At 46.9% G+C, this 25,012-nt stretch overlaps 1 protein-coding gene across 2 annotated transcripts in view; it reads left to right on the plus strand.

The window, feature by feature from the left end:
- SHMT1 (serine hydroxymethyltransferase 1) overlaps positions 1 to 25,012 on the plus strand; it is a 451,377-nt gene that overhangs the window by 194,902 nt on the left and 231,463 nt on the right. For both annotated transcript variants that reach the window (XM_069645688.1, XM_069645689.1), the window contains exons 6-8: positions 5,699 to 5,780; positions 14,304 to 14,516; positions 14,679 to 14,795. In XM_069645688.1, coding sequence (XP_069501789.1) covers positions 5,699 to 5,780; positions 14,304 to 14,516; positions 14,679 to 14,795 — 412 coding nt within the window. The remainder of the gene's footprint in view (positions 1 to 5,698; positions 5,781 to 14,303; positions 14,517 to 14,678; positions 14,796 to 25,012) is intronic.

Genomic DNA, 25,012 nt, shown 5'->3' on the forward strand with positions numbered 1-25,012 from the left:
TTGCTACTATGTTTTGCAGTCGGTGGCATACCAGCTGGGAATTTTCTCACTCGCCTTGCATGACCAGACTGGTTTTATGTACTTTTTCACATGGTAAATCGATTGGACCGAAGATTAGGGGGACTTTAATCAAATTAAAATGTACTTGAGTTAGCTGCACCTGCTGCCAGTTTCTCATGTGGGGAGACCATTTCTTTGACTCTGGTGCTGCACATTAAACAAGCAAGCCTTAAATAACTTAGATATTCAAAGTTGTCATACTAGATGTTGCATCTTTAACTCTTAACCTCATCAACCTACCAGCATGAACTTTGCGGTTGTTGCTGCAGACCAAACCAACAGTTGAAGCTGTGAGTCTTCTGGAAGGTAGGGCCCTTTTGCACATTAGTTTTTATTAATAAAGTTATGTAAAGGGCATGAATCTGGCATAGGGCATAGAGCAATGATTGGCAGGGATGTTTGTGACTAAGCGAAAACGAACCACCTACTATTAACTTCTATAAACAAAACTTGTATTCGCCACTGTAAACCTTTAAGTTCTTCATAGATGAGTGCAGTTGTATTGCAGCCAGGGCTAAAGATCAAAAGCATACTTGCACATTTTATTCCCTTTAAATGAAGCCAAGACACCCATGAAACAAAAACAGATGATTGAGCCGTGCAGCACCTCTACTATAGTAGTACTGCCTCATGTGAAAACCACCTATATGATGAAATGCTTATTTTCATGCTGCAATTAATGGTTGATTACAAGAAAGGTGATAAATATCTCAAAATACTTTCTTGGCCTGCTCTGGAAGCAGAAGTACATTTTTGACTCCCAAGGGGAAAAACAAATCTTATGGTAATGTTCACAGAGTGAAATATATTTTATTTATTTATTTTTGTAAACGGGGTGCGACCAAGTTAGAAGACATGTGCTGTGTTCTGGCATTAATGTGCCTGTTGGCTCCGGGTGGAAGATGCAAGCTGTATAAAATAGTGGGTGCCTGGCATACTAAAAGTACCCTATCAGGCGCCAAGGTAAATGCAATCATGTGAGCTATAGGACTACATTCCAATCTGCGACCAGATATTTTTACATTTGCTTCCCACTATTGGACATTTTGTACCTTTTTCCCTTGCTTATAAACCCTTCCAATAAACGTAACGGGCTCTCTTCCAGATGCAATTAGAAACTTAATACTATAATCTGGGAAACAAATTAGCATTTCTAGGGTGAGCCTTCTCTCTCTCTCTCTCTCTCTCATATGAAAGATTTTGAAAAAATGCGATGTCCTCTAGTTTCAGGTTTATTTGGCCATGGTAGTAAGTGAGCTTTCAGCCATCAAGTTGTACACCACTCTGGGGTCGTTTTCCGAGTAGCTTGTGGGCTGTGGTTAGACATTATTAGTTTGCCTGCCTTGCAGGGTCCTCTTTATGTAATACAGTGCTGAAGCAGATAATTAATGTTTTTGCCACGCAGGGTTGGGCTACAAAAGGTGGTCCCACTCCGGTCAGTTGTGAAACATTGACAATTGGACTGTATTCCTGTCACTCTGACCATTGCAAATGTATGGTTGGAAAATTCTTTGCTTAATGGAAGGGCGGATGATGTTCCTGCCCCTCCTAACCGTGCTAAATCCAGAGTCTTCTGGCGACCTTTTCGCCATATGAGATTACCCTGGTGCCCAACTCTCCATGGGTTTCTGCAAATGGACCACATTTTACAGTCTAAAATGCTGATGGGCAATGGGTCCGCAATTTCTGTAATCTCAAACCTTTGTACAGAGCCAACAAAGGGGGTTGCATTGGCATTCTAGCATGGCCTGCCGGTGGCGTTGGAAGGATTCCATTCCCTGGTGGGAAAAACTCTGCTGGTGTGAACCTCGTTGGCACCAGGGGGTATTTGTAATTGGAAGTGTAGACTACCCAGCAGGGTTCTGGGGTATCTGCTTACTTGATGAGTGCTCGGATGACTAGGAGGAAAATCATGTCTTAACTCGTTTATCATTAAACTACCATTTTATTGGAACAGGTCAACCACCATGAAGATGGGTAGCCTACTAAAAAAGATGTATTCATCCTATTCAGTTTGCAAGTTGATATGCCTGTAGGATTCTAATCCATTTGCGCTTAAATAATTTGCCCCTTACTGTTCATAAAGTCACCTTGTGAAAAAGGTGCACAGCTGTGTCAGTCTTAACATTAATTGTAGTTGTGAAGGTGTTGCAGGACAAAAGTTCCAAGTGTATCTGCAGAGGGGAGCATGGACAACTGTGTAGTAGTTGGTCTTTTGTTGCCTGCTAATCTGGGACTCTAAAATATAAAAAAAGCAATTTGAAGCGTAGTGTTAATAGCTAACTTTTGGAGTTAGCCATGGGGCTGTTCATGCTACAACAAAGACGTCAGCACATGTGTAGATGTAGGTTCCTTCTTTATACCTCCAATTGCGGTCACAGGGTTACAGATAAGAGAAGGCTTACACATTACATATAGGGCACAGTATACACTGGAGCCCACCACCCAAAGCGGTCCCCTTCCAGCTGACACTGGTAGAACCCCAGGTTCACAAGATGCTGCCAGAGTTCTGATAGTGACATCAGCTTTGATGTCCCTCTAGGCACAATCCATCACACTCCTGCCCCCTTAACGGACACAGGCTACACACAAGTTACCACACTAATCCTAGGTTTTTCTATCCTTTTTGGCATGGTTGTTTCATAAACAATTTTTGTAAAGAGACCTAGTTAGTGGGAAGACAGGCTGTCAATCAAGTTTGACTAAAACTCTATAAATGGGCCATGTAGCTGAGCAGTGAAGCTCCACTGGGAGAAGGGGAAGGGCTGGTACCAGGTATGGTTAGTCCCATAAAGTTGCCCAATTAAATACTCTCCATAATATACTGTAAACATGTATGTACATTTGTTTAGCATTTCAGTAGTAGTAAAAGACACGGTCAAATACTTTAAAACATGAAAAATAATAATCAAGAAAGACGCAGCAAAGAGATGAGGCATAGACCACCTCACAGTTTGGAGGATTTTGGGAGGTCACCCTATTATGTTGAACAGGGAGACCGTTTAGCACAACCCAATCAATGCAAGTAGCAGAGAGGCACGTTTTAGTCTTGAAAGGTGTGAGAGTGGTTGAGGGCTACAATTAAGTTCACACAGAGCAACACCAATAATTCCAGTTAGACTGCGAAGTATACAAATCTACAATCCTTTATTAGGCCTTTAAGATGGATTAAGCCAATAAAACATCTAGGCAAATATTGTCACGCCAACACTAGAATATATTCACCCTTAGGAGATGAATGAAAGCCTCTGATTTCAATATTCATTTGCAATAACCTGAAGTACTCTGCTGCATTAGAATAGAAAGATCACTTCAGGATAATCCTAAAACCGGTTCCTGAGCTCTTATCAAGTCCAACCCTAAGATGGTTTGGGGCCTTGTGCCTAAAAGTCACTAGTTCAAAAGTATATACTTCACAGGTAGGTTTATGAAGAGATTGATGCCAGTGGTTATGAATAAGAGTCAAAACGTTAGATAAAGTTCAGGTAAGAGCATCCCATCAGTCACTAGGCTAGGCCTAGGAAGGGATCCTTGACCAGGGCTCCACCTATCAGTCGGGAAAGAGTGATTTTGGGATGGGATGTTGATGTGACCCTATGGAGGAAAGGAGGGAGAGAAACTGGTATGTTAACTTAACCCTCTGACTCTGATTTCCCCAGAGACCAGTGCAGAGCTTCTGGATTCCGTTTGGGGACGCAATGCTTGGTCCCATTGAAGGAGGCCCGCGGGTGCAGAGGTCTCTGTTCAGATGCAGGATTTAGTCTGGTCGGTTGCAGTGCAACCAGCTTCCAGTAGAACACCCAAACAAAGAAAGATGACCTCTGCGGGGACAAACTACCCAAGAACACCTTCAGGGAGCAAGGAAGACCAGGTGCAACAGGAGTCGCCATGGTCGGGTGGCGACGGATGATCTTCCGTAGACTAACAAAGTAGCAGGCTTGCTACTTATGCACAATAGGCAGCAGATGGCCTATTGAGATTGAGCTTTGAGTAAACAGGGAGCGGGGGGTGGTGGAGAGTTGATGTTGCCGCTATAGATTCTTTAAATCTCTTATGCAGGCCTTGGGCGGAGGTGATTCACCTAATCTGTTGTAGCAGTGATGGCGGGGGGCTCGGTAAGGGTGGCATTCCTGCGGCTCCAGCAGGAGTCCCGTAGTCTTGGCTTGGGGCCAGAAGAGTCTTTGGAGAAGCTGGCCTACTTTCTGGGGGACATCACAGACCTTACCTATAGGTACAGAAGTATAAATGCACGCCCCCCACATAGTCTGGGTGTATGTCGCCATTTACAGTTGGAGCCAATTAGGGAAACAAATTGGTCAATAACTTTAATGTTCCAGCCTTTCTGGCTTTCATTCATGTGTCACCTTTCAACAACATGGTGCAGTGATTTTGTTCTCATTTTTGTCTTGTTGTATGTGGTTAACTGTTTTTGAACAGTGATTTGGGTTTTTTGTTAGTGATACAATTGCAATACAGGTAGTAAACCTGAATCCAGTTTCTGTAAGTTCAAATGCAGTGTTACTGTAACAAAGGGAAGGGCTAGTGTTGCAGTTCCATTCCACTTGCTTTACTTTTTTATATTGTTTTTGTTTTTCATATTTTGTTCAGTTTTCAATTTTCAAATCACATCAAGTGATTCTAACCTGTGTAATGTTATCTGTTTTGAAAATTTGTGGTTTCCAGGGATTCTCATTGCTAGACAGGCTGCTGTTACTGGTATAGGACTTGCCTCCAGTACACTATGGTGGAATTTAAACCACAAATGTATAGAAAAATAACCCCAACATATGGGGGAAAACTGGGTACAACGTTACTACAGCAGGACTTTTTATGGCAAGGTTGTTTTTTTTTTAACACCTGACCTGCGAAAAAACATTTCAAGGGGGATTCGTTTGTTTTTCCCCATATTCATTTAATCTCCGTGAAGCATTTGTGGTATTTGGCAGAACCTTTTTAAAATAAAGACATTTCTGCACTTGACTTTTTTTTTTTTAAAAAACACGCACACTGGCTGCATCGAAAGTAGAATTCAAAACAATTTATTTTTTATTTTTCAAATGAAACCAAGCCTTCTGAGAATTTCCAGTGCCCCAATTTATTTATTTTTGTTAGATCTGGGATTCATTTTTGGTGGAAGGGCAAACTTGCAGTGGGTCAGCCTCGTTAAAGCATGCGGCACATTATAACACACCAATTTGGCAACAATTGTTTTCTAATCCAAGAATGGCAATACAGATTGCAATTGTGCAATTTTTGGATATTGTTCTACCTGCTGTAGCTTGCGCCGAATAACACAATAGTTAACTATGTTGTGCATGCCTAACTAAGCGGCAAAGAGCTATTGTCTTTTTTGAATGTTTTATTTTCTTGTATAGGTTGAATTTGCTTTGTATAAAATATGATGAATTTTAGACATCTAAAATTTAATTGTCATTTTAAATTTTCTTAATCATGTATTTGAAAAGTTGATGTATCAACTAAACAAATAAAAAAATAAAATTAAAATAAAAAAAATAACACACCAATTGTGACCCTTGAAAGAACTTCATCCCACTGGCACCACTGTGACAAATGCAGATCAATGTTTCTGGTCCTCCATTTGTAATGGTCTGCTGATGTTCTTGCACTTATTTCTTAGGTGAATCCAGACACCGGGTATATTGACTATGACCGACTGGAGGAAAACGCTCGCCTGTTCCACCCAAAGCTGATAATTGCAGGTATGTGACGCACTAAACGGTAGAGGTGTGGCCTGTTCTGGACCCAAGTAAGAATTTCCATTAACCTTTTTAATGTTCTAATGTAAAACCTAGACCCACAGGTGCAGTGTAAATAAAATGGTTGAAAACAGGTGTATGCAATGTCGTCAGTGACCACCATCCAGGTCTGCCCGTTCTTCTGATCGTGCTTCACCCACAGGTCTTTTTGTTTCTTACTCTTATTGCCAACACTTTTAGTACATACTGGTCCTAACCTGTCCATTCTGCTCTCTTCCACTGAGTTCATATGTATACTTTGTGCTAAAGGGCTCACTTTTTCCCATGTTGGCTAAGCAATTCATGGTTACCATGCTTTAGTCACAGAACCTTACTACGCAGTCAGCTGAATGAGTGAGCCTATTCACTCAATCTGTAATTGCCAGGAAAGTGCCCGTTAGGCAATTATGTCATGCGTTTGTACTTGGTTAAAGGGGTTCAGAGCAGAGGTACAGTTCAGCTCCTCATTTTCTCCTCTCACACTGTCCCTCGTGTGTTCTCAAAGTGCTGGACATAATGGTTAAAAACGAATGGGGACAGTCTGTTACTCTTTTTCTCCCCTTTGTTTTCTCACGCCTTATTCGATGCAGTATTTGTTTTGGCTGCCAGATGTTTGTCCAATCCATGCCCTATCTACTCTTACATCCCGTCCCTTTCCTCCATAGTGCATGGGCATCCCCTCTTAGGGATGGGAGGCTGAACCTTTTTCATCAGAAAAAAAACCTTCTTACCCTTCAAATTTAGAGGCGCGCGGGGGTGCAGCCCTGGGAGCATGTGCTGTGCTGACTCTGCCCTCCAGCGCCACACCAGTCCCCTTTTCCGCGTTGACGGGAACGGGCCGAATTCACCAGCGCTGCTGGGTTTGGCTTCGGCCATATATTCCACACGCAGATACTACTGTCTTTGTATCATTCAAGTACTCAGTCCTCGGGCTTCATGCTCCTCCCCGGCGCATGTCGACTTCTACAGGGTTCGGCAGGTGTCCATCCTGTGACAGGCTCTTTCCAACTTCAGACCCCCCTGCCCTCTGCCTAAGTTTCCTTGGGCCAGACCACGGCTGGCAAGCTTGTACCGCATGCATTGCGCTTTCCTCAAGGTCTCTGAAGAACAGACTTGCCAGGTGGAGGGAGCTCTTCCAGAGATCGCCTCCAGAGGACCTGAAGGACTTTGTCAATCATCGATCCAGGCCCAAGGTAGGGCCACTCTTTTCCAGCACACCCCGCAAGGGAGACTCCTTTCCAGGGACTCGGCTCGCGGGAGCAACCGCTCAGATTCTCATACCAGCACGAGTACCGCATCTAAGTCGGCTACCGGCCAGCAGGCGGAGGAGTCAGTGGTTCCTCCCGGTGACAGTGCTGAGGCACCGGAAGGTTCTTTTACCGGGTCTTCACCCGAGGGGCCACGCCCTAGTACTGACAACATGCCTGAGGGTGCGCCTATATGCAGTTCTACCAGCAGATCTGCCGAGGGCGAAACACCTACCAGGTCTCGGCCTGAAGAGTAGGGTAGGCCTCATGATCCTGGACGGGGCTGGGCCCAGTGAGTCAACAACACGACGCAGACACGTGGAAGGTAGCTGGACAGGATGGCCACCGTGCCAGACATTAGACACCAGTCCGATACCATACCAAGGAAGGGAGCAGGTGGAGGAACGAGTCAACGAGTCAAGGTGGGACTGATGTCAACCAGGTATGTGGCCTACAGTCTATCCTTTGTTTGCACAGGGCAGGTTCCCGCTGCGTCTGTTTACGCATGGCACGCAACAAGCCAGATCCTTCGAAAGATTCCTTGGGCTTATGAAATCTCCTCGGATGGAGGTCATCCTCGGGGACGCCTTCAGGGACGTGCTCCCGCCAATGGCTCTGGCGCCGCAGGTCTCGGTACAGGAGCCCCTGTGCAGCCTCTGCCGCCCACTCTGGCCCCCCAACCGATAGTGCAGGTGGTTCTGTACCAGCCTCCGGTCTCCACACCTCTGCCTCCCTGCACCCCTCCACCGGTGCCGGACCCCCAGGTGGACACAAATGAGGATGATGACTCTGACACACTGTCGTTAGGCAAGGCCTTCCACAAACGTCTTGCAGGGCTGTCAGAGTACTCGGGCCTTCCTCAACCCAAGGTCGATCAACCATCAGAGGGTGGTCCTCGCCAAAGTCCTCCCGCTACGTCCTGCAGCGAGAACGGTGATCCCGATGCAGAAGAACGTTGTTGCCTTGGCCAAAAAGGGCTGGCTCAAGCCCCACTCGGTCCAGCCGGTCAGTCGATGCCTGGGCGCAAAGTACAGGCAGATGGAGGGGGGATACACTCTTGCTATCTGCCCACCCTCAGCCGCACTGCTCTGTGATCGCTGCAGCATCACTATACTCCAAGCCTCAGTCATCCTCGGCCTCCTTGTCCGCGGCGCTGCTAGGCAAGAGGAGAAGCTCTTGGAGGCGTACGGGAAGAAGCTGTATTCCAACGTGTCCCTGCATCTTCGTCAAGCCAACGTAGATGCCATGCTGGCTGCTGTTAACCAGAGGCTTTGGCGGAAAATTGATGATTTTCTCCCAGAGCTTCCGGCGCAGAGCCAATCACGAATCAAGGCGTTACTAGCAGAGGCCAAGATGGTGGCACAAGACATCATGGAGTCCACCATGGCCCACATGGACAACTCTGGCCGGGCCATCTGCATTGCTACGGACATGAGAAGAACGGCCTGGCTCTGTGCTACAAAATTCAACCCGGATGTCCAGGAACACATCTTAAACTGTCCGTTTTGAAGGGGGTGACTTCTTCCACTCCTAAGGACGAGAAGCTGGATAAAAAGAAAAACAGCTCACAGACGGCGAAGTCTTTATCCATCCTTACAAAGACCACGCCCAAAATGTACACCCAGTCACAGCAGCGCTCGGACAAGGGGCGTACATACGGAAGGTTCCATGGCTTCCAAGAGTGGAGGTCGAGGCAACCAGACCGCTTGCCGACCCAACATTGGCGCAAGCAACAAAAAGGTGGGGGAGTGTGTGTAAGTGCTTTTTCCAGTCCCCCCCTCCTCCTCAACAGCCTCAAAGGGAAAGAAGGCATGATGCACCCCTCGGGGTCCACGTGTCTCCAGTGGGGGCAGGCTTGCTCTCCATGCACACTTTTGGCACCAGAATTTCGCAGACCCCTGGATCCTCGCCATTGTATCCACGGGGTACCACTTACCCATCCCAGCCTCTCCTCCCTCTTCCACCCCACTCCCAGAGATTGGGACAGCAACTCTTTTGGCAGAGATCTGGTCGCTTGTCGAGAGCCAGGCAGTGGAGGAAGTCCCAGCCTCCCAGCGAGGCTTGGGCTTCTACTCCAGGATTTTCACCATTCAGAAAAAGAACCAGGCGGGCCTGAGAGTTGTGTTGGACCTTTCCACCCTCAACCTCTCCCTACCAAGATGGTTACGCCAGCCTTAATAGCGGAGACATTGTGCAAGGGAGACTGGATGTGCTCCCTGGATCTGAAGGACGTGCACTTACACATCCCGATTTGGCAGCCTCATCGTCCTTTTCTACGATTCAGGATCATGGCCTACCATTTCCAATACAAGGTGCTTCCCTGCGGCCTCAACTCGGCCCCCGGGGTCTTTACCAGGCTGATTAATAGAGTGGCAACCCTTCTCAGGGCTCGGGGCCACCAAATATACACGTACTTCGACGACTGGCTCGTCGGGGCTTCATCTCTGGAAGCGGTGCACCTCACTTCCTACGCTCTTATGAACACACTGCACGATCTGGGCTTTTCGCTCAATCTCAAGGGGTCGCAGCTGCAGCCCACGCAGAATCTGACCTTCTTGGGGTTCATCTGGGAAACATGCTCCGAAGGAAAAACTCGAAGGGCAAGATCACGGCCATCAAGAGGGCCACTGCGCACTTCCTTAGCAGAGAAGTGATCAGCCTGGTGTTACCAACACCTACTGGGTCTCATGGCAGCGGTCCTACTGCCCATCCCCCGCACGAGACTCAGGATGAGGAGGATACAGCTGTACTTCGCAGCATCATAGAACCAGGAGCAGGGCTCCCAGGCAGAGATGATCAATGTTCCTCCTTCTCTTCACCCAAACCTCACATGGTGGTCCAGGGATTGCAACCTGCGGATGGGCAAACCTTTCTGGCAGCATACCCCACAGGTCACCATCACTATGGACTCCTCTCTCGAGGGATGGGGGAGGGCACCGTGGACAACCACAGCGTCCGTGGCACCTGGACCAGGCAGGAGCAGGAGTACCACATCAATTGGCTGGAACTGCTAGCCATCTGGCTAGCTCTCTGAGCCTTTCTTCTGGTTATCGAGGGCAAGGTCGTCCTCATTCAGACAGACAATTCAACCAGAATGTTCTGTCAACAAGCAGGGAGGTACCAGGTCCCCACCGCTGCGCAGGCTGGCGGTCAGCATGTGGGAATGGGCCCTGGAGAACATCTACCTAACGGCCGTCCTCCTTCCGGGGGAATACAACTTGTTGAGGGACAGGCTCAGCAGACCGGGAGCGGACAATTACGAGTGGCAATTGAATGACCTTGCACTGCAGGAGCTCTTCAGCAGATGGCGACACCCCCAGTTGGACCTCTTTTACCACCTGGGACAACAGGAAGTGCCAATAGTTTGCCTCATGGCAGGGACAGGGCCTCAGCTCCTTGGGCGACGCATTTCAGATCCAGTGGACCGGCATGACCGCATACGCTTTCCGCCCCACGCCGCCGATAAACGCTCTTTATCTCCACCTCAGCGCCATCCTAATGGCTTCATGGTGGCCAGCCATGCAATGGTTCTCGGAGCTGCTCGGCCTCCCAAAGACCACCCATTTGCCTTCCAAAGGGCTTAGCACATCTTCGGGTGCAGCAGGGGGCAGAGTCATCCACCCCATGCGACGGAAACTAGCCCTCACAATGTGGTTCCTGAGCACCTCATGCTAGGGCGCCTCACCCTTTCCCAGGTTAATCAAGCGATCATACAGGGGGCTAGGAGAGAAGCTACCAGGACCCAGTATAAGAGCAAGTGGATTAGGGTCTGCCACTGGGCAGACTAAGGATATTGACCCCCTTGCATGGACATTGGACGATGTGCTTTCCTTGTCTGCGCACCTCGCCCACTCGGGCGTGCAGATAGACACTTTCTGCATGTACTTGGCAGCCATTGGGGCCTACAAAAACTCAGAGGAAGAAGTGTTCTCCTCTTGCAACCCGATTGTCAAAAAGCATTTGACGGGACTCGCCACTCTACCCGCCCATCAAGAGGCCACACCCTGTGTGGAACCTTAACATAGTTTTGGGGGCCTTGGCACAGAAACCATTTGAGCCAATGGCTTCCGCAGACTTCAGGCTGGTCATCAAGACTGCCTCGCTAGTCGCCCTCACCTCGGCTTGCAAAGTCAGCGAATCCAGGTGCAGGTTGCCTCGGAGCCCTACACTACGTTTCACAAGGATAAGATAGTCCTGCGGACGCAGCCAGCATGCCTATCCAAGGTGCCTTCAGCACTCAATCTGAACGAGGAAATAGTGCAGCCTACGTTTTTTGCTGAGCCCAAGGACGAGGCACAGAGAATTCTGCAATGCCGCAATGTCCGGTGTGCCCTGAAATTCTACTTGGATAGCACCACCGGCTTCCTCAAGTCGGACGCACTGTTTGTCACCTTCGGCGGAGCAAGTATCGGGCAGCCGTAGCGCGTTTGATGGTCTCTGCCATCAAAGAAGTTTACAAGGGACAGCATAAGCCACTGCCGGCCAACACGCAAGCCCACTCGGTCAGAGCCAAGGCAACGGCCATTGCATTCCAGCGGCTTGTGTCCTGGGAAAAGCAGGGCGGCCACATGGGCCACCCCTTCGGCTTTCTGCAAGCACTACTGTTTGGACGCCGGCTCTAGATCAGACGCGGCTTTCGGACAGGCGGTTCTTGGAAACCTATTTGTTTAAGGAGGGTCTCCTCTTCACCCTGGGGCTACACTCGGTTGTAATCGCCGATGCAGTATGGAGGAAAGGGGAGGGGGGCGTAAGAGTAATTAAGTTACTCACCTTAGTGACTAACATACTCTTAGTCCTTAGTCCCCTTTCTTCCATACGTCCCACCATCCTCCCCCCTAATAAAACTGGTGTCATTAGGCAATGTTAATCTATTGTCGACGCATCTATGGGGACTGAGGTTTGGCGCCGGAGTCAGGGCAGCGCTTACTCCCAGGGCCACACCCCCGCGTGCCTCTAAATTTAAAGGGGAAGGTTTGTTCTGGTGAAAAAGGTTCTGTCTCCCGTCCCTATGAAGGGATGCCCATGCAGTATGGAGGAAAGTGGACTAAGTCCTAGGAGTACGGTAGTCACTACAGTGAGTAACTTATAATATCTGTAAAGAAGGGAATTCAGTGCCCTCAAACTAAATCTCTGGCTATTGTACTGGAAGATATTGAACACACCTAGACCAAAGGAGACTGCTCTCTGGGAAGGCACAGCCGCTCTGGAGTGTTAAGAGGATGGCAGATGTGTGGTTGGAAGGACTTGTCTGTGCTGCTACAAAAATAGATGGCGCAGAGTAGGATAAAGCTAATCAAAGTGGGGGTAGTATTTAGGGGGTGATCTCTATTCAGATGTTGTACTAGTTTTGCCGGGGCAATGAGGCCATTGCTGCTAAAAGCATTAACCTTTTGATCTAGTGGTTGATTCAGCAGAACCCTTAAGTGGCTTATTTACTGTGTCATTTTGACTGACCTATTCTGCATACCCTCTTCATCACCCCATGCTTGCATGAGTGGGGTTTAGGAGTACTTTGCCTTTTGCTCATTTACGTGGCCTAAATGGCTTGGGTGGATGCAGGGAGTCGAGCCTAGGTTCCTTGTTGGACTTAAAGAGTGGGCACATTTCTGTCTGCTGGTTCATAGGGTCGTAACATGTGCATGTGAACAATGGATAAAGCTAATGGCCAGAAGAATGTATTCAGTGTGAATTTGTGTTTTTTTGTAAAGTACAAAGATATAAGCTGGGCTCCACTTAAGCAACTCCACTCAGTCTAGCCCAAAGACCATTGAGCATGAGATGGGCAGCCCAGGTCTAGACACATGTAGCGATGCCAAACGTCACAGATTAGTAAGAACGACAAGGGGATGATTTGACCCATGTTCGCCCTTGAAAGAAGATGCCAAAAAATGGCTTTGTTAGGGACCAAAACTCAGAGCGAATAAAAATGTGCTTTGAAAACTTTTATTACTACTTGTGCAGCGATATGTAAACTAGCCTTAGAGACAACATGTGTTTCTCTGTGTACTCTGGTCTTTTTCAAGGTTAACGCTCTTTATTCATGTCGTATTGCTGTTTAAAATTCCATATGTCGCCACTAGGTGGCCTTGCAGAATCTGGGATTTTGAGTCCGAAATTATTTACAGCCACACATTGACGGTACCCTCAAAATCAACCTGGACAAGATTGAAATCGTGATTACACTGGACAACCAAGGAAACAAGTGCATCCTGTGTCCCACAGAACTGGAACGCCACACACCGTCCACAGGAATAAAAAAACCTTGGAATCCTAATGGACAACTAGTTAACTCTAGAATCACAAGTAAATGCAATAATTAAGAAATGCTTCTTCCATCTTCACACAATCAAAAAGGTTCTACAATTCCTCTCCTCAACGCACAAAACACTGGCCATCATCTCCCTCATATCAGGATAGACTACGCCAGCAGCGTATATCTCGGATTGCCGGATTACTTACTGAGGAAACTGCAACAAATGCAGAATGCAGCTGCCATACTTCCCAAATTCTCAAGAAGGGACCACATCACACCCGCGCTAAGGTTGGTTACATTGGCTCCCAGTCAAAAAACGAATCCCCTTCAAAACAATGTGTATAACGCACAGATCAATCCATGGCCAAGGAATGGAATTCATACAAAAGAAAATCGCCATCTACAAGCCAACTATAACGCATCTTGCCCAACATCACATGGCGGCCACCAACTGAAAAACACACTGACGCCCAGTGAAAGGTGTAGCCAAACTGAAGCTGCCAACAGCACATCCCAGCTCTCTTGCTCTTTTTCCTGCTCAATCCTACTAACTATCCCTCACTGCATTGCAGATACGCCAGAGCTCCAAAAGACCCACCCCCCCAGGTGGCAACAGTGTGTGGTATAAGAGCCTTTAACATAACATCACTGCACAAGAAGTAATAGAAATGTTCAAAACACATCTTTTTTTCACTCATAGTTTTGGTCCTTAACAGGGCCCTTTTTTGGCCTTTTTGTATCAAGGGCACACGTGGGTCAAGGCATCCCCTTGCCTTTTTTGCAAAGTAGTATGTGCTTTTGGAGCTGGGTCTGATTGCTCTAGTGCACTCTTCTGGATGGGTAGGCCATAGGATAGGGCACCTTTCCTGTATCGTGTTCCCTAACATTCTGTGGTTGCAAAGTATGGTTTCTCTAATTGAGCACATGAACTTTGTGTTGGTGCTTTTCCAAACACTGCCATTAAGTCTTTGTCTTGTGCTTTGTTAGGTGTCAGCTGCTACTCGCGTAACCTGGACTACGGCCGGATGAGGAAAATTGCAGATGAGAATGGGGCTTATCTCCTAGCGGACATGGCTCACATCAGTGGGCTGGTGGCAGCTGGAGTGGTGCCATCGCCATTCGAGCACTGTGATGTGGTTTCCACTACAACCCACAAAACCCTCCGAGGCTGTCGTGCAGGCGTAATCTTCTATAGAAAAGGTGGGCAGGTTTGTCTCTTCAGTTTTGTTCCAGGCTGAATTTCCATTAAACGTTTAAGAATTTAGAAAGCTTGCTTTCTAGTACTTTCTGAAACATCTTATTTTTGTGCCTTTTAAGAACATTAATGTGTTATGTTCCCGCCTTCCCCCCCTTTCTTCATAGGTGTCCGCAGTGTTGACCCCAAAACTGGGAAAGAGGTCCTTTACAACATTGAGGGGCTTATAAACCAGGCGGTTTTCCCTGGGCTGCAAGGGGGACCTCACAACCACGCCATCGCTGGTAAGACACTTACCTAGGATGAATTGCAAAAATGTATGCACAGGAGTGATCACTTATTTCTATAAACCATTGCGCTCTTTTAAGGTAACAAAAACCCTCTCCTCTTGCACGTTGGAAACTAGATTGTAACTCGTGTGGATCTGGCAAAGTATTGATTTTTCACCCTTACTAAGCGCAGGTGTAAGTGGATCTAGGTCACCTGGCTTAAGTCGCGCCCACCTGGTGCCTTCCTGGTTGCCGACCTTTTTCACCACTTAGCAAGCCCCACCCACCTGGTGCCTTCCTGCTTGCCGCTCTTTTCCGTACTTAAGGAGTCCTCCAGCCTCTTTTCCTTTGCAGCTGGGGAGCAGGTGTAAGTGGATCTAGGTCACCTGGCCTAAGCACCATCCACCTTCTTAGCCCTGCCTCTTCCTTCCTGCTCTTGACTCTTAGATCAAGGGCGTCTCTCGCCTGGGCATCCAAAGCGAAGGGCAGTCAAAGAAAAAGGCAATTCCTGTTCGGACCTGGAGGATCCAGGGTTCACACCCCATCCTCCCCCCTCCTGCTAAGACAGCAGGTAAGCATGCATCAACATGTGTTTACACCCTCTGTCCCCACAGGCCATCCCCACCCTCCCTGGTCCCCCTGTGGTGTTCCCTTGTGCCCCCATCCCTTCCCACACATAGGAGTCTGTCCTGATACATTCTGGTTTCACCATCACCGTCTTGAGGCCAATGCTGGATTTTACTTTTATGGACTTCATTGATTTATGGTGTGTCACCCTTTCTCAACTCTCATGCTGGACTTCATTTGCATCTTGTACTCCTGGTGGCCCTGCATCATGCTGTTCCCATCTTCATCTTGTATCCTGGATTGCAACATTATGTGTTACTACTGACTTCTGCAATTGTATTCACTCTCCCCTCTTGCTTCTCCACTCTTTTGACTGCTTACTCTGTTCTCTCCTTCCCTCCCCACTCCCTTTTCCTATCTCCTCCCCTTACTTTCTTCTATGCACTTACTCTATCAGAATTGTCCCGGGACCTAGTATGATAGCAACCTCGTCTGTTGCTCCCCCGTCCAGCACTATCTGAAATGTTGCCAGGCCTAGTACGATAGTCGCTTGCTTTGTTCCTCCCCTCCCTTTCTGCACCCCTCTCCCTCACCTTTTGTTTTTCTCCGGCTCTACCAGAAATTTCGTCAGTCCTAGTACGGTAGTCGCCGGTCTGTATCCATTTCCTTCCCACTCTCCCCCTCCCTCCCTTCCTTATCTATGTCTTAGCTCTTGCACTATCTGAAACGTGGTCAGGCTGAGTACGATAGTTAATTTCACATCCTTACTGTTCATGGCCTGTAGGAATGTAATTGTATTTTCCCTTGTTCCCTCCCTTGCTTAGAAGCGCTTTGAAACTGTTTATTTATATAGCGCCTATACACAATCATATCATATCAAATGACACTAACCACCTTTAGTTGGTTGTGTAGCAATGTATATTTTTGCTCATTTTGAGCTCGTTACACCTTGTTAAACTTTTTAAATGGTACTAGCTCTCCACACATTGAAAGTGCCATAGGAAACTTTTATTTGTTTAAAAAATAAGAGCAAGCACTACATCCCTACACCTCCCCAAACAAACACCACTAATCCTGCAGTGTGCCTGAATGGCTGTGAGACACAATGATCTGTCTCTATACGCTGGAATTGTCCCTCTTCTTGACCTTACTGCCCTTTTTTTACAGCCACAAGCTTGAATCTTAGCACTTGAAATACCCCAGTGAACAAGTGTTGTATTAGCAACTGGTACAAATTAGGAACTTAAGCTGCAACAAATCTAGAAAGACGCATCCCAAAATTCAGACGGTGTTCACCCTTTTGCATCAATTTCTGTTCCAAGAATTACTATATTATGTCTTAAAATGGATTGCTGATTTGGTGAAAGAACCAATCTAATTGGCTTCTAGCCTGGGTGTGCTTTTCCATGCTCGATGGGCTATATTTTGGATGGAACACACAGCATGCTTCTTGACTTCAATCCATGGGATATATGTTGGGTTGTTTGGATTTGTAAAGTACGACTAATCTCACTCGTGAGGGCACCAAGGCACAATCTCCATTCATGGAGTAGAGCAAGGGAATTAAATGGCAGACTGATGGGTTACATGATATTGTTTGAATGCAAGCATTTCCGAAATGTGTAATGGTCATCAATGTTTCGGATGTGTTGTGGAAGGACATTCCAGCGGCTTGAGTGACAAAGGGAGGTGTGCCCCTTACACCGATTCTTGGCAATTGACATTAGGAGGTAACTGGAATCTGCCATCTATTGTGGCCATTTACTCGCCTCCATTCTCTTGCAAAGCGGTGGCGCTGAGTGCCACCTTCAGGCATTACCTGAACGCTGCAGCCAGGAGCGGTAACAATTCAGTAGTCTGATTCAATTTTAGTGTAATTTGATGTAATGGATGTGGTGTTGTATAGCACCTGTCTGCCACTAATGGCGGCTTTGCTGCACTTGGTTCTGTAAGAAAAAAGGGAGGGTGGGGGGTTAATTAGTGGAACAGTGTGAAAGGCGGATGCAAAACCTGTGGTGTTGATGGTTGCAGTTCAAATGTATACAGTTCTTGAGTGAATCCGCTTTCTATGGTTTTGGCCAAAGAAACTTGGGAGCATGTTATCAATAAGGAAGCCAGAGATCTGATAGTCTACAGCTTTTTGGGTCTGGTTACCTGCCGATCTGGGAGAGTGCGACCGGGCCAAAGAAGGGGGCTTAGTCATGGCTTGGTTAGTGTTGATGTGCTAATGATTAGGCCTTTGGTGGCCTTCTTGGGGAGGGGGGGTTGGCTTTGTTTAGTAGATCTTAGTGGGGGGTTGGTTAGTAGTGGGAAGGCGGGAGTAGGACTTAAAAGGCAAAACTATCTGAAACCCTGCACTCCTATCCTATGCTATTTGCTGATAGGTCCCATTTCTGAAGCTCCCAATGCCACCTCTGTCCCTCTTGCCCGCTCTTCAGGGATGTCTTTTTACGAAAATGCCAGATGTAGCCTAAGTGACATTGCATGACCTTTGACATCACAGGAAGTGATGCCATTTGGCCCCATCCTCAAGTGACATTACCAGAAGTGATGGCACACACCCTTTTACCCCTTGACAAAACAGAAAGTGGAATCGCATAGCATTGTTCCTCAGTACACTAATGAAAAAATATGGTTATACATTTTATTCAAGAATGGAACGTGTGAAAATCTAAGGGCATTTCCCTAGGTAATCCCCGGGGATCCTTTACTCGGGTGCTGAAGCAAAGTGGTGTATAGTTATGAAAGATTGCGAACTTGATCAGGGTCATTAAGTCCTAGAAGGCTTTGGAGGTTGAACTCTTCGTTCATGCCTCTGGGATGTATTGTATGCATCCTATTATCTGTGTAATGGTATTCTCTTTTTTCACATGTGTTCCCTACTTACAGCGATTATGTTCAATACAATTCTGTCATCTTATGGATTCACAATTGTAATATTAGTTGAAAGAAATGAAAATATGAGAATTAATATTTTTCTTACATGTTATTCTGTACCACATGAACCGTGTTGTGACAGGTCTTTAATCCCATTTTATAATTATTTCTCAGGGGGTTATCCGGGGGACTTTAGTTGCTTTAATTGTTATTTTACTAATCGCATGCACCAACTTTCTAAATTTTTTGTGTTCAATTTAATTTTTTATGTTTTCGTTTTTTCCATACCACGTTATTAGTGGTTCTATTCTCTACATCGACCACTTGATTGGATACATAGTCCATTTCTTTTTTATGGAACCATCAGTCCTTTCTCCATGACTACACGGGTTGCCATAGTTACATATACACACACCACGGATCTCATGTTCTCTAGCCGACAGCTCTGTTAATGTAGGTGTTTCTTGGCACTCACTGACATTAGTCACATTCAACGGATATCAAAAGTAAGTCCGATTCATACGCGGAGGCCATAAATTGAGTTTAATACCCCGTTTTAAGTTAGTGCAATTACGATCTCGTATCGTGTTTGGCTTGTCATGTGGAACTTTTGTTGTGTTGCAGTTCCAATAATTAATGCAGCTGCTTCGGTTTCTGCATTTGCAGTCTACCTTTGCTGACCATTAGGAATCCTGGGTCTGGATACTGCCTTCTGGGTGATAAATTATAAAATATAATGGGGATATAAGTATGGAAGATACGCTTTTGCATGAAGCGTTTATTCAGACGTTTCCTATTTTTTCACACTAGGCGTTGCGACAAGCCTTAGCTGCACTTCATGTAATCTAGAGGCAGTGTACATATCTGCCTTCCTATGACTACAGCTAATTTCCGTTCAACACGGCCACAAATAATTCCTTGGAAGGGGGTTCAGTCACTTATCATCCACTCCATTCTAACGTTCTGCAGGCTAACACACTTGGCTACACAGCACATTATTCAGAGTTTCACCCCCTCCCCCCCCCCCCCATTTTTGTTAATTTCAATTCTTCACCTTTATTTAATACCTTCCATATGGGATTTTTAACACTTGAGTGTAAAGGTTCTTTAGGCAGTGTGACTTTGTCTATTTCTTTCCATGAATACTCAAATTGGTTTAACTATCAGACTATTTTCTTACCATACTATATGCATGTGTTGTAGCTTACATTAAAGATTAATTGATACTTATGTCAGCTTAGATTTTTTTGCACCTGATGAAGGGAAGTGTTTCCGAAACACGTTGTGCTCATCACATTGAAAATACAAATAATTCCCCACACAATTGGCTCTTTTGAATTTATTGATTTGAAAATTGTTTGAATTTAACTATTAATCACTAGACTTAAAACACATTAATATTTACTGGCTGATTTTTAGCAAAAAGGTGTACAGGGGACGAGAGTGTCTGAGTCTATTCAGACACCATTTCTGTATTGTCTAGCCTTTACTTAGCTGGCCAGGGGAGGGCCATTCAGACAAGCAAGGGAGGATCACCTGGGTGGAGGGTCCTTGTCGAATGTCTGACATTTAAGGACAATTGAAATATCCATAATATAAAACTGCAACGAAGGAAAGTAATTGAGAAAGACCTTCAGAGTGAAATAGCAGATGGAAGGCTGTGCGAGAAAAATGAAGTGTGAGCAAAATTCCTGAAAGATTGTTTCAATTAGAAACCAAGTAGTAAGAAGTATGGAAAATAATGAATAAGCATTGGGTGGCCTCGAGGTGGGAGATGGATCCAGGAGAGCAAGACCCCAAAACAAGAGTAAGCATTTGGGTGGCATCTAGGAGGGCCTCAGAGACCCCACCATAAAGAGACCAGCAGAGGGCATAGCTAAAGCCTTGGGTACCTGGTTGCGTGACCTGTAATGGGTGGACAGTGCGGTATGACTGCACCTAGATCAGGAAAGCCCAAATACATGTGTGAACTTTGTGATAGGTTGGTAACCAATATCTCAGGGGCAGGTGGTGAGACCCTGATTTCAGAGGATGTTGCATGTGCGGAAGGGGACCCCCCTGAAGAAACAAGTTGATCTGTTGTGTTTGAGCAATTGGAACATTGTGAAACCAATGAAGGGCTTGAAGCTTGGGCAAGGGAAGCCCATTGAAGTGAATGATCTAAAGAGCTTTGAATCTAGGAAAAGAGAGCCTAACGAAATCGAGGAACTTTGATTCCAAGAGAGGTCTGAGCTTGCGCGAGGGAAGCCTGAGACCCATGGTGAGAAACGAGGTACTGGGAACTTTTGAATCCTGTAAAGCCCATTGAACGTTGTGATCCCGAGTGCCCTGAACATGGGGATGGGAGATACAGAAGAGCTTCATTACCATTCTATTTTTACTTTGAACATTTTTAAGTTTCTTCAGTCCCCTACACATTATCATAGAGAAGTGAGGGCAAGCATAGGTTTTGACACAGACCATATTTTATTTTGGACTAATGAACCTAGACTTCCCATAGTTTACTTTCAGGTAGGGAACATTCCCTACTTAGAGTTGGGCAACTTAAGCGTTACACCATCCTGATAAGTAAAGGTTTTTTAACTGTATTGCTTGTCTGTGCTTGATACCGTGCCTGTCCCCATATGTAGTGTTAATATCAGTATTTCTGATGCTTGTTAATCTGCTTAGAATCAAATGGTGTGCATATAGTCCGACATCTAGTGGTAACCGCTGAGTATTGCATCTTGTCTTTCAAGAATGTAAAGGGTACGTCGACATGGGCGTGCCTGTAACACTATCCCTAACGTGACCTGTAGTGTACCCAAAATCCTGCACGCATCGAGGTCCCTCAAATTGTTTTTTCTGCCCATTATACTGGTCGCCTTATGCAGAGCTCTTTCAGAGACATTGCTATTGTTATACTTTTCGACCTTTGGTCGTTGATGGATATTATCTTGCTGTCCCTTATCCTCAACAGCTGTTTCCTGACCTACGCCCAAGCCTGCTCCACGGACCTTTGACGGAAAGTGATCCGGTCAGCCCTGCTGACCACGTTGCCGGGCCTTCTGGCCTGACTACACAGTAGGGAGAGTGGGGTCGGGGTGGACATTTCCTTTCTAAGAATGCCTTTCCTTTTCCTCTTTGTTCCCTTGGTCTTGTCTTCACTGTATTATTCCTCCGCTATGGAGAGGACTCCATTTAGGTTTTGTCCTTCATGCAAGGCCAAATTCCCATGAAAAGACAAATCTTAAGTGTAATGGGTATCTTCCCCTTAACCACACCGAAGCGGCCTGTGCGACTTGTAAACTCCTGCGTCCGAAGACACTAAAGGAGTGCTGTGTTAAGCAGTGTGCGGCCTACTAAATGTCGCAAGCCGAGAGTAGTTCCCCTGCAGCCACCAAGGGGTTTAGTGACGACCAGGGCTCCGAATCGGAGGACGTAGCCTTCACTGCGGAGCGCTCGTGCTCTGTCTCGTCCGTGTCCGGCCCCAACAGGCATGATGCAAGTCGTGCTATGGGACTGTACATCCAGGCGACAAGGACACACTCTTCCACACTAAAGACACAAGCCGCGGTTCGTCTTCAATGAAACAGTCGTAACGTTCCATCGCGCCGACTGGCACACCGGATAGATCGGCAGCCCACCCCGCAACCGCAGGTGCGGCATGCGACCGGGCCATCTAAATCAAAGGGCACTACCACCAATATTCAAGTGTCCGTCGAGATGCAACAGAAGAAGGCATCGGCGGAACAGAATGCCCCAGTTACGCCAAAAACAACCGCGCAACCGCAGGCCCAGTCCAAACACTCTACTGTGACACCAGATATTACCGAAAGCATCGCTAGGATGGTTTCAGCGTCAAATCAGAACTAAACGGTCGAAGGACTCTTCGAAACCTAAAGATAAACCCAAGGACTTTTCGAAACCTAGAGATAGGCCTAAAGATACGTCAGACACGCCACAACCGTCAGAACCTCGAAAGGACTTTTCAGAGGGCCCTGTGTCTCTCTCTTCGACGTTAAAAGAAAAATCTCGACCTTCTGCAGCAGAAGACCAACTAGAAGAGCCTTTCCCACCCCAAGACTCCTCTGGTTCCTCAATATGGACCAGAGAGGTCTGAGGGGTGTATGAATAGGTTGGAGAGGTTTGTGGAACTCTCAGAAGTCCACACCCAAAATACCTCCGTTTTTTTTCCCCACCTGTTGCAATGTTTCAAAAAACTTTTGATCCTTTTCAGGAAGAAGAGACATACGACCTCACTGACGATGAGATCCCTGTAGACCAATTTAATCTGGATGAATATCCGTTTGGGGACCCTGTGGATGAGCACCATGAGCACATGGATTTCCCCCCCCTACCACACCCACTCGACAGGCCCCCCAGTTGACGACCAGATGGTGTTTAACGCTATCTTGAGACGGGCAGCTGAACATTTCCAGATTGCTACTCAGGAAGCGGGACCAGAGGCTGATTTTGTCGAAGACATCCTGAAAGGAAAACCACTGGCTAGCCAGACTATTCCTTTGTTGAACTCAAACGCTTGGCCCCTTCTTTGTTGACACACGCCCTAACAAGGGCAGTCCATCCTAGAGTAGGAAAAATGTTTTGCCCTTCCCCTTCTGATCCACTTTACATCTGGGGGTCATGCTACCGCAGATTCTCTGGTGGTAACTACAACCAAAAAGAGGGCGGGGGTTCCCCTGTCCACAGGGGAAGCACCCCCTTGATGAGTGCAAAAGGTGACCCTTTTCCCTAGGGCGTATATAACTGCTGCAGCTTTTTCCACACGCATAGCTAATAAAACAAATTTGTTGGCTAGCTATTCAGACGCATAATGGAACATGCTACAAGAGGGCCTTCAAGAAGTCCCTGAACCGCTGCGGGCTCACCTGCTTTCCATTGTAGCTGAGGGCAAACAGGCTAATCAGATTATTCTCAAAAATACTCTAGATGCAGCAGAGACAGCCTGCATGACCTTAGCACAAGGTACCCTCCTAAAGAGGCACGCATGGTTACAAAACTCTGGTTTCAAACCAGAAACCCAAGCTTCACTAATAAATAAGCCGGTGGAGGAGACTAACTTATTTGGGAAAGCAGTTGACGAAGCGCTCGAAACGGCTAAAAATGAGCACGACACCCTCAAGACCGTGGATCAAATCACCCAGAGGCCTTCTACAAGGTGAGGGAGCGGTTTAAGATGTTCCTTTCGTGTTCAGCGCTTCCCTCACAACCAATGTGTCTCGGGGAAATAACTGGTCCTCGTCCCAGGGAACCAGCTACACCACCCTGTATCCCCCTAGAGGTCAACGACGTGGACTAGGAAGGGGCCGAAATTCCACCCCTAGAGGCTCCCCAGCCTCAGGTCAGAAATGACCAGCAGATACGGGTCCCCTCCCATGCCTCCCTGGTCGGGAGCCGGCTAACATCATTTATTCAAGCATGGGAGTGGATAACAGACCAGTGGGTACTCAAGACCTTCGCCCACGGGTACTGCATCGAATTCTGCTGAAACCCCCAGTTCAGACCTCCACAATAAAGATGCCTGACTCCGGAACACCTGTGCATCCTGCTACAAGAGGTCGAGATCCTGCAGGAAAAGCATGCCATAGAAGTCGTACCTCTTCTACAGGTAAACAAGGGTATTTATTCAGTGTTCTTCCTTGTACCCAAAAAGGATATCACCATGCGCCCTGTACTAGATTTGCATCCAGCTAACAAATTTGTCAAACAAATGTTTTGTATGGTCACTCTGCCGCAAGTAATTCCCTTACTCACACAGGGAGACTACTTCGCAACATTGGACATGAAAGATACATACTTTCATATTTCAATGTTGCCAGTGCACAGAATATCTCGGATTCATGATAGAAGACCAGCACTATCAGTACAAGGTACTACCCTTCGGCATTGCCTCAGCACCGAGAGTATTTACAAAGGTACTGGAAGTGGCAGCAGCACACCTCCGCAGATTATCCATCCCAGTTTATCCTTACCGCGACGACTGGCTAATAACATGGGATTCCTTCGGAACATGCCTGTCAAACACTCAAGACCTCTTATTCAGCCTGGGATTTTCCATCAACGAGAAGAAATCCAGCTTAGACCCCAGTCAAGTCAAACAGTTCCTAGGGGCTCTAATTCGAACAAAGGACGGCCTTGGCTTCCCCTCCAACGAGAGGGTCCAAAAAATGTTTTCAAATCCCTCAATATGTAGCCAGTCGGGAGGGGACTGTACGCAACGCCAAGCAACTGTTAGGAATGATGGCGTCCTGCATTTATTTGGTCCCTCACGCACGGTTGCGCATGCGTCCAATGCAAGAGTGGCTCAACATCCATTGGCGTCAGGCCACCGGACAATGGGACGATTTAGTGATTGTCTCGACAGCCCTCGTTTTCTCCCTGCAGTGGTGGTCTAGGGAAAACCTCCTGAAAGGAAAATCCTTCACCACCCCCTCAGTAGAAGCCACTCTCACTTCAGACTCATCTCTCACGGGTGGGGGGGGCTCACCTGCTTCAGCAAAAGGCGCAGAGATGGCATCCAACCACATAAATCTGTTGGCGCCATTCGCGATATTCAAAGCTCTGAAAGCCTTTAAGACAAAACTGCAAGGAAAGACAGTCCTGATCCTTACAGACAGTACCACAGCCATGTACTATCTAAACAAACAAGGGGGCTGGGGGGCACTCGCTCTCCAGTGCTGTCAAAACTGTCCCAGAACATTTGGAAGTGGGCTCTCAAACACACGTTCCTGTTGTCACATGTTCCAGGGGAACTTGATCTTCTGGCAGACGTACTCCGCAGAGAT

Source organism: Ambystoma mexicanum, chromosome 2p (assembly GCF_040938575.1).
Source record: "Ambystoma mexicanum isolate Mex_15411 chromosome 2p, UKY_AmexF1_1, whole genome shotgun sequence".
NCBI lineage: Eukaryota > Metazoa > Chordata > Amphibia > Caudata > Ambystomatidae > Ambystoma > Ambystoma mexicanum.